The sequence below is a fragment of the Lissotriton helveticus genome, chromosome 6 (genome assembly GCF_964261635.1).
Source record: "Lissotriton helveticus chromosome 6, aLisHel1.1, whole genome shotgun sequence".
NCBI classification, from domain to species: Eukaryota; Metazoa; Chordata; class Amphibia; order Caudata; family Salamandridae; genus Lissotriton; species Lissotriton helveticus.
The window spans coordinates 1,152,302,094-1,152,317,666 of NC_136067.1; the positions used below are offsets into that span (position 1 = coordinate 1,152,302,094).

General features: G+C 49.0%; 1 protein-coding gene across 2 annotated transcripts in view; it reads right to left on the reverse strand.

Annotated features, from left to right (window-relative positions):
* Positions 1-15,573, reverse strand: part of LYST (lysosomal trafficking regulator) — a 3,192,287-nt gene that overhangs the window by 1,428,848 nt on the left and 1,747,866 nt on the right. For both annotated transcript variants that reach the window (XM_078648813.1, XM_078648812.1), the window contains one exon: positions 8,548-8,751. In XM_078648813.1, the coding sequence (XP_078504939.1) occupies positions 8,548-8,751 (204 nt within the window). The remainder of the gene's footprint in view (positions 1-8,547; positions 8,752-15,573) is intronic.

A 15,573-nucleotide genomic window follows, 5' to 3' on the forward strand; every position in this document is an offset into this window, starting at 1 on the left:
ATGATTAGATATTGTAGCATGGATAGGAGGTAACAAATTAAATTTAATTGTTTCCTCGATCCCTGTCAATCTATCCCCCAAGGTGTTAATTTTGTCAATCAGGGGGTGTATAATAGATTTGATCAGTTGTTCGATCATAGACAATAAAGCCATCTGGGAAGAGGGTGCTAGGTTGTCTAATTTTTTATCCGCCTCTGGAGTTGGGGGGTAATTGGTAGGGGGCAAAGTTGGACTTGGGGACCCATTTTGTAGTTTTTGTAATTTAGATTGGCTCCCATTATATTTATCCCCGTCATGCTTCCTTTTGGCAGATGTAGCCCGAACGGGTACTATACTTTGGGTATTGGCTTTTGTGAAAATGGAAAAGGGTTCCAGCACACTCTCATTAGGAGCTAACGGGATAGTGTTATTTATCGGGGAGGGTAATCCTGCTGGGCCATACCTGGTCTTACACAGACTATTTAATTCCTCCAACAGTGAGAGGCTACACGCTGTACTGATTATTTGTGGAGAGGATTGATTACTAGTTGGGCTGTCTATAAGCTGGTCGGAAATATTTTTATCAACATCTCTGCGCGTAGGTAAAAATGTACTATTTGTGTGCTTGTCTTGCATCCTAGGGGAAGAATCCGACCGAAGGGCTATTTTAGTGGCATCCCCATTGCGGGCCATAGTGTGGCTTGGATGTGATAGAATTATTGAAGTTTATTAAACAAGTACTACTGTCCGGTACTAAAAGTCAATAGGTAGCTTTACCTCCTCTAGTAAGGCCAAGGGGCGTGGCCCGTCCCGTCCTCCTCAGGCCACAGAGGGCCCGCCCTTTGCCCGGGCTTCGCTCGGCGTCCCGCTCGCGTGCCGCGAGGCGGAGCAAAGCGCTGTTTAAGGGCGCCTCCTGGCGCTTGCGGTGCGTGTGAAAGCAGCGCCGCCGCTGAGGCAGCCGGGAGTTGCAGTCCCGGGGCGGCGGCGCTATCCCAGCAGGTGGTGACTCCTGGCGGTGGCGGCAACACTGGAGGACTTCCCTCATCCCTTAGCTCCGGTAAGTGTGTCCCCCCTGCTCCGCCGAGCAGAGCGCTGTTTAAGGGCGCCTCCTGGCGCTTGCGGTGCGTGTGACAAAAGCTATTTCTCTAGTATGCTACTCTGTGAACCACTGTCCCTCCCTCCCTACCCACATTTCCCACACCTGTCCTACCCGTCTCCTGGTCGTGATCAAAGCCCTTTATGTGGCACTCCTCAGTAGGGATGTTGAACTATCACACCGCAATGCAAGGGTTACGAATATTCTGCACGCTTGTGGGCTCCTGCTCCTCCCAACCACACATCCAGGCATCCAATGTGTTATTTTCTTATGGCCTATCCACTTGCGATGGCACCAATGTCACCTCTTCCAATTCCATCAGCATGATCTCCCAGTCCTGTGCTATGTGATACTTCCGCTGGCCTCTCTCCTCCTCCCGCCGAAGTGCCGCCCCCTCCGCTCTGCCCCACCTCACTAGGTCAGCCTGCCACAAAGATGTTCTGGGTGGCCTGGGGGACTTCCATCTCATCGTCAAAGCCCTAACTGCCAATAACAGGGCCAAATCCAGAAACTTCAGTTTAGCTTTTAGTGTTTTAGAGCGTTTGCGGGACCCCACTAGGCAGTACAAAGCTTCCTCCGGCACCGGCAGGTTAGTAACCTTAAGCAGTACCTGACAGATTTCCGCCCAATAACTCCTTAAGTGTGGGCAGGCCCATAACATGTGGAGGAATCCAGCCTCATCCTCCCTACAGCGTGGGCAACAGTGGGGGGAGTCTGGGAACATTCTGTGTAAGCTCTGGGGAGTGAGGTATGCCCTGTGAAGTACCATTACCTGTATGAATTTAAATTTAACATTCCTCGACACCCTCTTGGGATGCTCAAGGACGATCTGCCACGCCCTATCAGACAGTACCTCGCCCGTCTCCTGAGCCCAGGTTTCTCTAAGTGCATGTTCCCTGATCCCCGTGTAGAGCCATCGCACCAAATGGCCTCCCGCTCCCAAATAATAGATCAAGTGAACCAATTCGTGTTGCGTGGGTCTAAGTCGTTGTGGAGCCCAGGTATGTCGGATATAATGGAACACCGTGGCATGCAACAAGTATAGTCTCTGGGGGGCACCCGTGACCTGTAAAAAGGAATCATGATCAATCAAGGCATCGTCCCCGAAGAAGGCACCTACCTCGTCTACCCCAGCTTCCGCCCAGGGACGCAGTTTACGCTGAGTGAGTCTGCCCTGCGGCGTCGGGATAGCTAGCAGGGGGATGTTCTCCGCGTAGGGTACTGTCGTTGAGGTATATGCCAGTGCCTTCTTCCAGCACAGAAGGGCCGGGCGCAGAAGAGGATGGCAATCCGAAGGGAGCTTGCTTCTGGGTAACAACTGGGAGTGAAGTTCTCCCCGTGCTAGCCGGTCTGCCGTGAAGTCAATCTCGTGTAGGTTCTTGCCTGCTACCCAATGTGCTAGCCACTGAAGTTGGCTGGCATAGTAATACCCACGGAAGTCCGGTGCTCCCAGGCCCCCCAATCTGCTCCCCAGATGGAGCTTACAGACACTGATGCGTCTCCGCCGGAGCCCCAAATGAGAGTTACCAAGATCGTGTTTAGTGCATTAAAAATCTGTTGAGGGAGAATGACAGGCAGATTAACAAAGTAATATGACAGGCAGATTAACAAAGTAATATAACAGGCGAGGGAGCATGACCATTTTTGAAATAGCAATCCTACCCATAACGGATATGGGCAAGGAAGTCCAGAACCCTACACTGCTACGGAGGCGTGCAATGGCTCTTCTGATGTTGCCCTCAATTTGGTCCTCCGGCAGTCTATACACCTGCATGCCCAGGTATCTGAACGTGGTCTGGGCTACCGGGATGACATGTCTCCCGAAGCGGACGAGAGGGGGATGGAGCGACTCTCTGAAATAGAAACCAGTGGACTTTTCAGGGTTAATGGCCAGACCGGACACCTCCTCAAATCGGCTAAAAATGTCATATAATGCCGAGTGGTCTGCCTTCAAGTCACGGAAATACAATAAAATATCATCTGCTAAAATGGATATCAGGTTGTGTGACCCCTAATCGAGATACCCATCTGTTCCCCGTGGGCCCGAAGGGCTATAGCGAGGGGCTCTAAGGCCAGCACAAACAGAATTGGCGATAGGGGGCAACCCTGACGTGTGCCTCTGTATACTGGGTAGCTTTCCGATATGTATCGGCCCGTTCGTGCCCGGGCCGAAGGGTCCGTGTATAATAATCTAACCCATTTCAATAAGGAGTCCAGGAAGGCAAAGCGCTTCAAGGATTCAAACATAAACGTCAATGACAGAGTCAAACGCCTGTTTGAGGTCTAGTGCTATGCAGCCTGCCTGGTCGTATTCCTGTGGCGCGGCCGTCAGTATGGCATGTAGCCTCCGTGTATTCTGAGATGTACTCCTACCCGGGAGGAACCCGCATTGGTCTTGATGCACAAGAGCGGGGAGATGAGACTGTATCCGTAGGGCAATAGCTTTACTAAGGATCTTATACTCTGTAGAGAGCATCGACAGGGGCCTACAATTCGTCATTTCAAGCATATCCCTTCCGGGCATGGGTATTGACGTTACCATACAGGTAAGTGACCCTCCTCAAAGGCCGCCTTATAGACCTTGTCTACGATGGGCAATAGGATTTCTGAGTATGTCACGTAAAACTCCACTGGGAGCCCATCCATGCCCGGCGTCTTATTTCGATTAAGGGACCGGATGGCAACACGTATCTCGTGTTGTGTAATGGGACCGTCTATGTCTTTCTGTATGTCATCTGGCAGGACCGGAAAGGGTAGACCGTGTAGAAACTCAGCTACGCGGTCCGGGTCTTCTAGGGGAAAGGGAGCATATAACGCACTCAGGTGATCGTGGAACGCCTTATTAATCTCAGACTGTGTGTGGACTATGGTGCCCGGATCTGCGTGATCACCGGGGGGTCCGGACGATCCCATACCAGGCGGGCCGATAAAGTGCCCGATCTATCAGCCTCAGCATGTTGTCGACGTAAGTATTCTTTATGGTCTATGGTCCGCAATGTTTCTAGTGCTTCCGCGTGGTCAATGTTCCCCGCCTGCAGTTCTCCCCTCTTCCCAGGGTCTACACTTGCCTCCCTCTCCAGCGTTTTCAATCGGTCCTCAACCTCACAAAGCTTCCTATGGATTTCTTGCCTGGCCCCCACTAACTGACCAATGGCCGCACCCCGCACCACAACTTTCATGGCATCCCATACCACCAGATTAGACGTAGCAGAGTCCCAGTTTTCTGTAAAGTAATTATTCAATGTGTCAGACAGGGATGTGCGAAAGGGGCCATCCTCTAAAAGGAGTGGGTTAAGCCTCCAAGTGGGTACCGGGGTCGGCACCCTACCCCAAAGGAGGCCAAGCGTCAGAGGTCTATGATCGGAGAAGGTTTTGGCTAAATACTCCGAACTACCAATCCTCGTCATCAATGATCGTTAACACAGAAATCTATCTATCCTGGTGTGTAGGTTGTGTACGGGGGAATAATAGGAATACTCTTTATGATTCGGGTATAGTTCCCGCCAAGCATCGACCAGTCCCTAGCCCTCAGTCCAAGCCGCAAACATCTCGGTCAATTTTGTTACTCCAGCCATCTGAAGTGGGGGATGCGATCTATCCAGGCCCAGATCTAATACCATGTTCCAGTCGCCGCCTAATATCCAAGGGATATCCACCCAATCCGACAATGCCAGGCCCACTGTGCAGAGAAATGTATCTTGATCAAAGTTTGGGGCATATATACTGTCAATTACTATCAATGTGCCATCCAAGGTGTCCTTCACTACAATATACCGGCCCTGATAATATACCCTCCTCTCTAGTTCTACAAAAGGTGTCCCATGTCGGACCCAGATAGTCACTCCTCTGGAAAAAGCAGAATAGGACGTGGAATAAATAGTACCCCTCCATTTCTTCTCAGCGTCTGAGCTTCTGATAACGTGAGGTGGGACTCCGGAAGAAATGTAATCTGTGTGTGATGTCGTAGTAAGAACGCGTGAATTCGATGCCTTTTCTGTATTGCCCCTAGCCAACCCACATTCCAGGTAGCAAATCTATAGGACCCTACAGCTTCAGCCATGATCCCAGTCTGTCAAACATCGGAGTGTTAATAGGGCCTTCTCAGGACTCTGTGTGAATATCGACCAGGAGACATCTATTCCTAAATTCCCACCCAAAAACTGAACTAACTTGGTGCAGCAAAATAATAGCGCTGAGCCGAACAGAAAAACAATAAACAAAGAAATACAAACACAAGTGCATACGCCATTGGGGGGGTGGCCAAGCACCATGCTAGTCGTCTTAACTGTCATACCGGGTGCTGTTGGCTCAACGGTGTACCAACCCAAGGGCATATCTAATAGGAGCACTCTCTTTGTTACCGACTGAAGATATCCCTGTGAGGGGGACAAATAGTCCTGTGGGGGTGCAGCGAATCAAGGCGAACCCGCCTCGTGGCCCCTCTGCACAGGGGGACAAGCCCTCCCATGTCCACCCCATAAAACCCGGATTAATACAGTTCCCCAGCCCCCCTGATACTCCATTACATATCAAACCATGAAATAATAACCAATTATCACTTGAAAAGGATACCAAGAGTCATTATGTATATAGTCCGATCCAAGCGGAGCAAGCTATCCTCTCAATTGTCTAACAGGTCGTCTGCCACTCCGGGTGTGACGGTTGGGAAAAGGACCATGCTGTGGTCCGAGTCAGAGTGGACCGTGCGGTCTTCCGAGTCCGTGACAATCTTCTCCAGGAACTCCCGAAAAGTGCCCACCATAGCCAGCGCTCCCAGTTGGTCTTCCTTCTGTTGTTCTCGCGATAGGCCATGTCGTCCCGATCTCTTCCCCGTATCAAGGGGGTCTCCGTCATCTCGTCCTGAACCTCCACTCGAGCCATCAGCAGTTGTGTCCTGGGTAGCGTCCTGACTGCCGTCTAAGCCCAACACCTCTAACCACTCCTCCACATCCGAGGGGCTCTCGAAGAAGTGCGTCTTCTTGTCATGTATAACTTTTAGGCGAGCAGGGAACAGGAGTGCATATTTCAACTTGGCCTTTTGCAACTTCTTTTTTACCTCCAGGTATGAGGAACGTTGCTTCTGGACTACATTGGTGTAATCTGGGTAGAGGGATATCCGTTGATTCTCATATTGTATAAGGGATTTCCCTCGGGCCTTCTGTAGTAGGATATCCTGTCTCGGTAGTTTAGTATCCGTACAATCAGGGGGCGAGGTGGGCGGCCCGGGCTAGGCCTACCGGTGGGAATTCGGTGCGCCATCTCCACACAGAAATGTGGTGACAGGCCCTCTGCAGTGACGTGGTCTCAAAACCATTATTCCATAAAGTCTGCTGCATGGGACCCCTCGCAGTGCTCCGGAAGGCCAATGACGCGGATGTTATTGCGTCGATTGCGGCCTTCCGCATCCACCACACGTTCCATCAGGGAAGTAACTTGCTGTTTTAGTCGTTGGATATAGTTGGTGTGATCCGCCACCGTTGGAGTAAGGTCAGCAATAGCGAGGCCCTGATCCTTAACCCTGTCAGCCAATTTACCATGATCCGCCTTGAGCGTTCGTGGTGAGGGCCCCCAGCTGCAGTTCCATCGCTGACCTGGAGTCCCTGATCTCTTTCAGGATTAAGTCTAGTTTATCCGCCTGTTGTTCACCAGCAGGGCCCGTCTCGTAGACCCCCGGCGGAGCCCGTCCCACCCCAGCGCCCAACGCATGGTGTGTGGTTGCAGGTCCTTCCTGACCCTCTGGTGCTTTTGCTCCCTTCCGGACCATGATGAGTGGGAGCAGGGTCCGTCCGACCCAAGGCGAGCAGGCGCTGTCCAAGGAAAACGCTATAGTATAGAATACGCCTGTAGGACATGGTCACCTCACTGTGCCATCCCGCGGATTCCTCCCGCCTGATTTGTAGGCCTCACAGCGCGGCACCCAAGGCAGGAAGAGTAGCGATCCGGCAAACTGAAATGGAGGGAGGGGGCGTGCATGCCCTCTACAGCATGAACACTGGGGAAAGTCCGCCGGCTATCCCAGCACCATGGGTCAGTCCACGAACACTCACCCGACCATCCAGGGTTCGCCGCACCCTATATCTCGGGCCGGTATGGGCAGCAAATGCCAAGAGAGGTGCACGGCGGTCAGGGCACCCCGCCACCCCCCAGCAGCCAGTCTATGCCGCAGATGTCCAGCTCTCTCTCGACCGCACCCGGGGGCTGCCAGTGTATGCCCCTAACAGGTGTCCAGGAGCAGGTTGAGCCCCCCGGCCGGCAGGGCGCGCCGATGAGGGAAAGGGCCGCAGTGTCCACGCCTCGTTGTCCCCAAGCCGACACCCAGGCCCACTCAGCAGCTGGAGAGGGGGAGATGAGAGAGGGGGGGCTGGGGAGGGAGGCCACCCACACACCGTCACGCCAGGTCCCCGCGCCGGGCCCGCGGACAAGGCAGCACGGGGTGGGCCCCCTCGGTGCAAGTGTCGTCCTCCCCCCCTCTCAGAGCTGAAGCCCGCCTACCTCCGGACCGTCGCACACTGCATTCCGGCTCTCCGCCGTCTCCAGAAACCAGGAAGCACAGGCCCGGTCCCGACCGTCAGGGGCAGGCAGCCCAACCACGTCGTTCTTCGCCCCCACCTCGGGGTCGGGCAAGACGCTCACCAGGACATCCGCAGTAGCCGCCGGGGGACGTCCGTTCAGCAAGCCCCAGACGAGTAAAACCCCTGCAGGAGCCTCAAGGTCCGAGAGCCGGTCACTTCCGGTGCAGCGGGCTCCGGCCAGCCCGGCTCCGCTCTCGCCACAGTCCCCGGCTTTGCACTGGTGTAGGCCGCAACAGGCCGGGCCCCCGCAGCAGGCGTCCCGAGGCTCTCAGCACTTGCCGGCCACACACAGGGTCTACCGGGAGGTTCAGCTGGCGTCCCCCCACCACCACAGGAAACAGAAATGCCCTAGGCGGACCCGGAGCTCTAACAGCAGCCGACCGCCATCGTGGCTGGCTAGCCACGCCCCCTACTTCTTTTATCGTTTATACTCCTGTGAACGCTTTAAGTATGTATATTATGTAATGGTTGATCCCTGTTTCCGAACTGTGAACACAAGACATGTCTTTATTAAAATGTATAACTCTATAATTACAACAATAAATAAAAACATTTTTTTAAATAACATCTTAACCCTCTGCATTTGTGTTTTGAAAATTGAAAGTGACATAAGGGCCCTTTCTGGCAGGTCCCTTAATGTTTTTTTTTTTATACCATTAGCAAGTACATTTGGAGGCCTGCAGTGTATGCAGATTTTTTTTCGGGGTAAATTTTAGAGGTTATTGCAAAAGCAAGTAGAATGAAGATGACAGCTTATTGAACCCAGAGATAAATTTCAAGGACGAGTTAGCAGCAGACACTTCATAATGGCCAAAGCGGTGTTATGAAAATTACCTTATTCAAATGTGCAAATAATTCAACCTATATTGTTGCTGTTTATTTGTAATATATGTTGCTTACTTGCAAAGGTGGACTAAGACAATCTCTTATAATTTCTTGAAGGTTTGGCTCATGTAGTACTTTAAAAACGTGCTTCCTTTCTTGCAATGTTCTTGTAGGAGATAAAACATACACAAGGAGTCGTCCAAGCTGCATGCGAAAAATATTCTTACAGGCCCATAACATAGCCTTCCACTGTTTTCTACTGACATTTATACCTTCACCCTAGGAAATAAAAAACAAAGGGATGAAAACCTGTAAATTACCTGTAGGCAATTAAACAGTCTAGCAACATTTAAGCATTAACTAAATTCTCATAAAACATTTTGGCAAATTGCTGGACAAATGTCAAGTCAAGTCATTGTTTTATTGTTTGATTGATTAAAATCATTACAATTTCCCCCTGATGTGCATAAAAATCATCATAGGATTAACATTACATTAAAAAAATACACCTGGTTTTAACACAATGCCGTTATTATTTAACCAAACTGCAATTACTTTTCATTAAAACTCTGTACAGGTATTCCTACTTGCAGAGACATTCTCCTAGCTTAAAACCATAATAGTTCTTTGATTTGTTTGGTCTACTCGCTCCCCGTCTTCTGAATAAAACACCAAAGATGGACTATCTGTTTAGCAGCACGTTACAACTCCAATAGGGGCTGCGATTAAAAACTTAGAACAACATAAATAAAAATATAGGGACCCCTTAGAAAAGACAATTATATTGATGCTGCCCCAGTGTTCAAGACTGTAATGTTCTGTACCATCTATTTGCGGCCTGCAGCTGGACGTGGGTTAGCCTGCTGAATGCTTATTGATGTGATGGGTTGACTGTTAAGTGGTGACTTCGATCCTACTTATTTTGTTTGTTCACCGTCCGCTTGGCATAAGAGTCTTCTGACCATTGTCATGTATTTGACCCCCCGTCAGGCCAAAATGATGGACGAGCCCTCCAGCCAGCATGTCACCGTTTGCCTGCTTGAACGAATGTTCAAGTTGTTAAAGATACGTTTTAGATGCTGTCTCCTTTGGTCCAGGACTGTTGGACAAGCACATAATAAGTGGGTTAAGGATTCTGATTTAACTATTTTAACTTGAAGCACTCCTGACCCAAACAGCGGCTCTTGTGGAAACTACAGCGGCACTTTCAAGGACCCCGCCTACCTCTCGCCGCACCCGCTCCGCGGGTGCCGCATCGTTCGTCTGGACTCCGGGACTCAGCCAGGGGAGTTTGCAGCAGGTGTACCGGGTGAGTGCGGTCAGCGGGGCTGCGAGCGTGCAGGGGACTCCACTTCCCAGGAGTCCCTGCTAGACCGTCTGCCAACTTCCGGTCCGCTCTCCCCGCTGCCGCGCCCCCTATTTTTCAATCGGTCACTTATTTATTGCCCCAACACTCCCGCAGCGCGGGACGCAGCCCGGGCGAAGACAGGGCAAAGACTGGGCCGTTTGAGGCCGTTCGAGGACTAAGAGGGCTGGGCTGGGCCACCTCCCCTTGTTTTTAGTTTTAGTATTATTGTAATTCATTTATATTATAGGGTGGCACATATTACAGTTTTATAGTTGTGTGTATATATATATTTATTGACTTGTACCCTGTAGTATGTGTACACGGGGTAGCCGGAGTAAAACCCTTATGGCTGCTAGTAACTCTAATAGGTCCATAGATGATTTCCTGGTCAAAACCAATTTGGCTATTGACCAGGAAATCTGTAAAATGCAGCATAAGGTTTCGCTAGAACTTGATGCCGCACGCAGGCTGTCGGCGCACATTGCCAACACTAAAAAATCTTCTCTGGGTAACATTGCCTCTGCCCGTACTCCTGACCGTTCTGCTAACCTACAACCCTTGCTAACATCGGTTTTGGTTCACCCCGCTCCCCCCATTATTCCCTTACACTCCCCTCCAACCTCCCTATCTATCCCAGTAATTCAAAATATTGGCCCTGTTCCTCTGTTTAGTATTCCTGGCCCCCTCCCATCTTCTAAAGCAAGACCAGCATCTAGCCACTGTAATGCTAAAAAAGCGGCAGCACACAAAAAGAAATGCCTTGCGAGAACCTTACAAGCAAGGAAAAAAGCTAGAATAGCAAGGCTTAAGTTTTTTAATAGTAGGCGGGCAATGGGGTCTCCTGTGGTGAAAGATGTTAATTCTAATCCAACACATAGTGTCTGTAATGGGGTAGATACTTCGGAAATAGCTAGTATGGTGGAAGATGATATTCTTATCATCTCCCCTAGTAAGACTAACTTGAACAACTCGGAGGGTCTGGCTAGCGGTTTCAGGCAGTCAAAGGAGGGTGACAGCGAATTCCTCCAATTAGTCTGGGGAACTCTAAAGCAGTTACTTTCCCCCCTAGAATTAAGGCTCTCTCGCATAGAGAACAACCTCCTTGAGATGGATAAGACCATAGTTACTCTGGCTAGTTTGAGCCTCAAGGAAATGGATGCTAGGCAATTATGTATGATTGCACCTTCACCACAGTCTTTGGAAATAGAACCTGTCCTTCCACCCCCACAACCAGCCCCAATCACCCCTGTGACTCTACCTATTCCCAAACCTATCCCAAAACCCCGTACTACTATTGTAAAAGCTAACGTACCTATCCCTAGTCCAGTGGTACCTAAATTTTTCCCTCCGCACAAAGCAGCTCATAGGCTGAATACAAATACTAGGGCATCAACCAACCATACCCCAAGGCTGCCCTTGACACGTAACCCATCACGCCCGGTTAGTCGCCATAATTTTCGCGGAGGGTTCATAGACCTACCGCCAGAAGCAGGGTCGTATGTTATTATACTAGCCGGTGTTCCTGAGTTGAGCCAAGATTCCCTGGAGAATGACCTTTCCTTAAAAAATAAAGTCATTCACTGGCTGAATTCCAACAAACAGCTCCCCGATCATTTAAGAAGTAGTGTACTTATGGTTCGGAGAGTTCCTTGGATTGGCCGCACCCATAAGTCGATAGCTGGTGATTGCATAGTGGTTTCATTCTCTGATCCCCACACCGCCCAGTATCTTTGTGCATGGCCATCTTCTGAGGCCAACTCTACAATAGTAGTGAGGCCTCTTACCTTCTTTTATCCTCCTAGGCAACAACTGGTGAGTGAGAGACCATGGACTATTGTTAGGAATGTTAGTCATCCGACCCATAGTTTTGTTGGACCAAATCAACCTAATTGGTGGCAAGGGTTTCCAACTTCCAATAGGTTTGGATGTTTGGAAGAGGTGGATTGACTTGCAAGGCCTGGACATTCACCACTTCCTAGGTTTCCTCCTTACCAACAGAGACCTCCTTCTCCAAATCTATCCAATGTTGGGTCACCACCGCCTAATAATCCGGGAATAACATTAGACCCGCTACACATTCCAGTTGTAGCCAACAACGATGCCAAGGGTGTGTTATTGCTTCCATGTGCACCGACTAGGGATTGTACACTAAGAATGATTTCCTGGAATATTGCAGGGTTACGGGGACGCCTGGAGAATGACGATTGGGTCAATTTTATTGACTCATATGATATCGTCATTCTTCAAGAAACTTGGTCAACTATTCCATTGTATAGGTTGGGTTATCTGAATTTCTCTAAACCAGCAATTAAGAGCCCCAAGGGTAGGGCCTCTGGTGGTCTTACCATTTGGATAAAAAACACCTTGGGCTTTCATGGTAGGGAAATACTGGTGGAGTGTGCGGACCTTTTATGTATTTCACTGACCAAACCCAATACCACTGACATCCTTTTAGTTGATGTCTATGCTCGTGGTCTTCAGGGTGGGAAAAAACAAGCTGTACTGGACGATCTGGATCTTCTATTTAAGAATCTTGAGACTGACCAGATCGTAATTGTAGCAGGAGATTTGAACACCCCCTTTGAGCCCATCTCCACTTTGGCAGAAGATGTAGGCTCTGAGGAAGACATTGTCTGGGCAATCCCTCCACTTACTATTGCAAAGGGTGTCAGGGGCACTGAGGCAGCCCTACATTGGCTGGGCTTTTGCTTAGAATGGGGCCTTAGGGCCACAAATGGGCGTACACGTTCTGATTGCCTTGGGGCCAACACTTTCGATAACGGTTTGTCTTCAAGCCGTATCGATTACATATTGATTAATATACAATTTTGGTCCATTGTACAAGACATGGTGATAGAGTCTCGCCCAGAGAGCGACCATAATCCCCTCTCGCTTGAGGTTCTGGTCCAAGGTATGGGGGCACCCGTTAGGAGCACTAATAGTTTAACATCTGATGTTATTTTGTGCGATAACAGGCGCCGCGTGAAATGGCCCAGGGTGTTGGAGGACCCCACACTTATTTTATTGATTGAAGAAAAGGTACGGGATGTATGGAATAGAATGCTTCTGTTATCCCCAGCTGGCAACCCAGACTCCACAATCACCAACCTCCATGAGGAGTGTTTTTCGACCTTAAAAAATTTACTCACGAAACCATCTAGGTCTGCTAATACCAGAGTACACAAAAAATGGTATAACAAAAAATGCAGAGCCGCCCACTGTGACCTATTAGCTGCCATAAAGGCTAGGAACCTTGATACCATAAGGATAGCAAGGCGATGCTATAAGCGCATCATCCAGGTTGCTAAACGTGAGTGGGATGACTCCTTTTGGCTTGACCTTCTTGGTGCATGTGATTCCCCTAACCCAACCGATTTTTGGCTGATCTTAAGGAGGGGAAAGGATCCTGCTGCCCAGATCCCGGTAACCTATGTTTCTGCTCAATCATGGGTGGATTTTTATACAGCCCAATTTAATGATCCTAATGCTACGGAGGCAATGTTGATAAAATCTGTTGTCCCACCACAACTAACACTGACAGGAGACAGACTCTTGTTCTCGGAATTAGACACCGCACTTGCCCTTGAGTCAGTCCAGTCGGGCAAAGCCCCTGGCATTGACACTATTCCTGCTGACCTTTTTAAACTTAAACCAGACCTATGGATTCCATACATTACCCTACTGGCAAACAACATAGCTTCAGGGGCCGAGATTCCTTTTTCATGGAAGGGGGCAGAAATTTTGCCAGTACACAAGAAGGGCGACCGCTCCCTCCCCAATAACTATCGGCCCATCAGCTTGATCGACTCAGTTCAGAAAATCGTGTCGAGAATGATCTTGGCAAGAATTCTGGACTGGATCGATTCAAATAATGTACTTTCCCCTATGCAGGCGGGTTTTAGGTTTGGGACAAGTACTGTGGATCAAATTTTTCGGTTTACACTACTTTTTTGGAAGGTGGTCCTGTTGGGCGGAGGTATGCTATTTGCTGCATTCGTCGATCTTAAATCGGCTTTTGACTTAGTGCCAAGAAAAAAGCTGTGGGAGGCTCTTAATCACATGGGTTTTCCGCCTGATCTTTTGATTTTAGTCCAGCGACTCCATGAGGACAACTACGCCCAGGTTAGGTGGGGCAGTCAGGGGCAGGTGACCAAACGATTTCCAGTACAACGTGGGGTGCGACAAGGCTGTGTCCTTGCCCCCACATTGTTTCTTTTATTTATTAATCAGGTCACACATTTTTTTCTCAACACCCAGTCGGATCCTCCTAAGCTGGGTGGCCGAAAGTACCCCATGTTGATCTTTGCAGATGACACCCTTCTGCTTTCCAAAACAAGAGCTGGACTTCAGGTAGCCTTGAATAGATTCTCTGAGTTCTGCACTTTGAACGACTTGCAAATAAACGCGGACAAAACCAAATTTATGGTTTTTTGCAAGAAAAACCCTCCTAAGTGCACAGTTTCCTTAAATGGAGTCCCCATTGAGCAGGTTATGACCATGACATACCTTGGTGTGACCCTAGACCATCGTCTCACTTGGAATCCCCAAGTGGAAACATCCAAACTTAAATTCAATAGGTTGGCTGGCAGTTTGATTTCCGAACAGAGGAATTCGTTAACTAGGTGCGTTACCCCTGTTCTAAAAATCTATGATGCGAAAATTGTCTCTGCCACCCTTTACGGAGCCGAAGTTTGGGGTCATAAGAATCTTTCCAGTTTGGTAACTGCTCAGAACAGGTTCTTACGGAATCTGGTTAGCCTCCCCCAGTCTACCCCTACTAAACCCCTACTATTGGACCTTGGTTGCAGACCAATCGACGAGATGGCCCAGTATCGGCTGGTGGCCTTTTGGCGCCGCCTCTGGTCCACTCCCGAGCTTGGCCTGTTTACCCAAGAGTTGGAGGAAGTCAAATTGATGTGGGGGGCACAGTCATTACAATGGTTTGGGGTAGTGAAAAATACATTGAACCTAATGGGCCTTCCAGAGCTCTGGTCTAACCCAGGGGGGTCCAGATTTCCTTCCAAACTTGAGTTTAAGGCACTTTTTTGGGCCTGGAGAAAATCTATTCTTGTAAACCAATCATGTGATGTTAATTTAACTGGTTCCTTTCTAGTGCACAAGGCTGTCCCTTCGTTAGAACAGTACTGGGACCTAATCACAAGTGTACTGGATCGAAAACTTTACCACCAGTTTCGAGTTGGCACTTTGCCCATCAACACCTTTAGAGCAAAATGGGACAAGTGTGTGGGAAACAACTGCCCCTGGTGCCCCGATCAGGAAGAAAGTGTGGGTCACTTCTTCTTTGGTTGTCCTATTTATGGAGCACCAAGAAGTAAGTGGTTAAGACCGATTTGCTTGACCCTTAATAGTAGAGGTTATCAGGATGCACTCCTGAAACTCCGCACTATTAGATCTGAAACCATAGTGGTATGTGTTGCCAAATTTTTGAAATGGGCATGGCTAATTCGATCCAAAAAATTGGGTATCCCTGTATGTTGAAAGACTTCTTTCAGTTACACTCAGTATTCTGTATGTTTTTTCTTAGTGGTATTCACTTTTGTGCATTAATTCACGTCCTATCTGTCTTAGTATACACAGTTATGAAGTATTCTTTAATTGTACTTTGAATGAAATGTGTATATTAATATTGTATTGCAAAATGTTTTTTAATATGCATGTATGATTGTATACTGTCTTTTATGAATCTTTTATTCGAAATAAAGACTTATCGAATCAAATCGATTTAAAGTCGA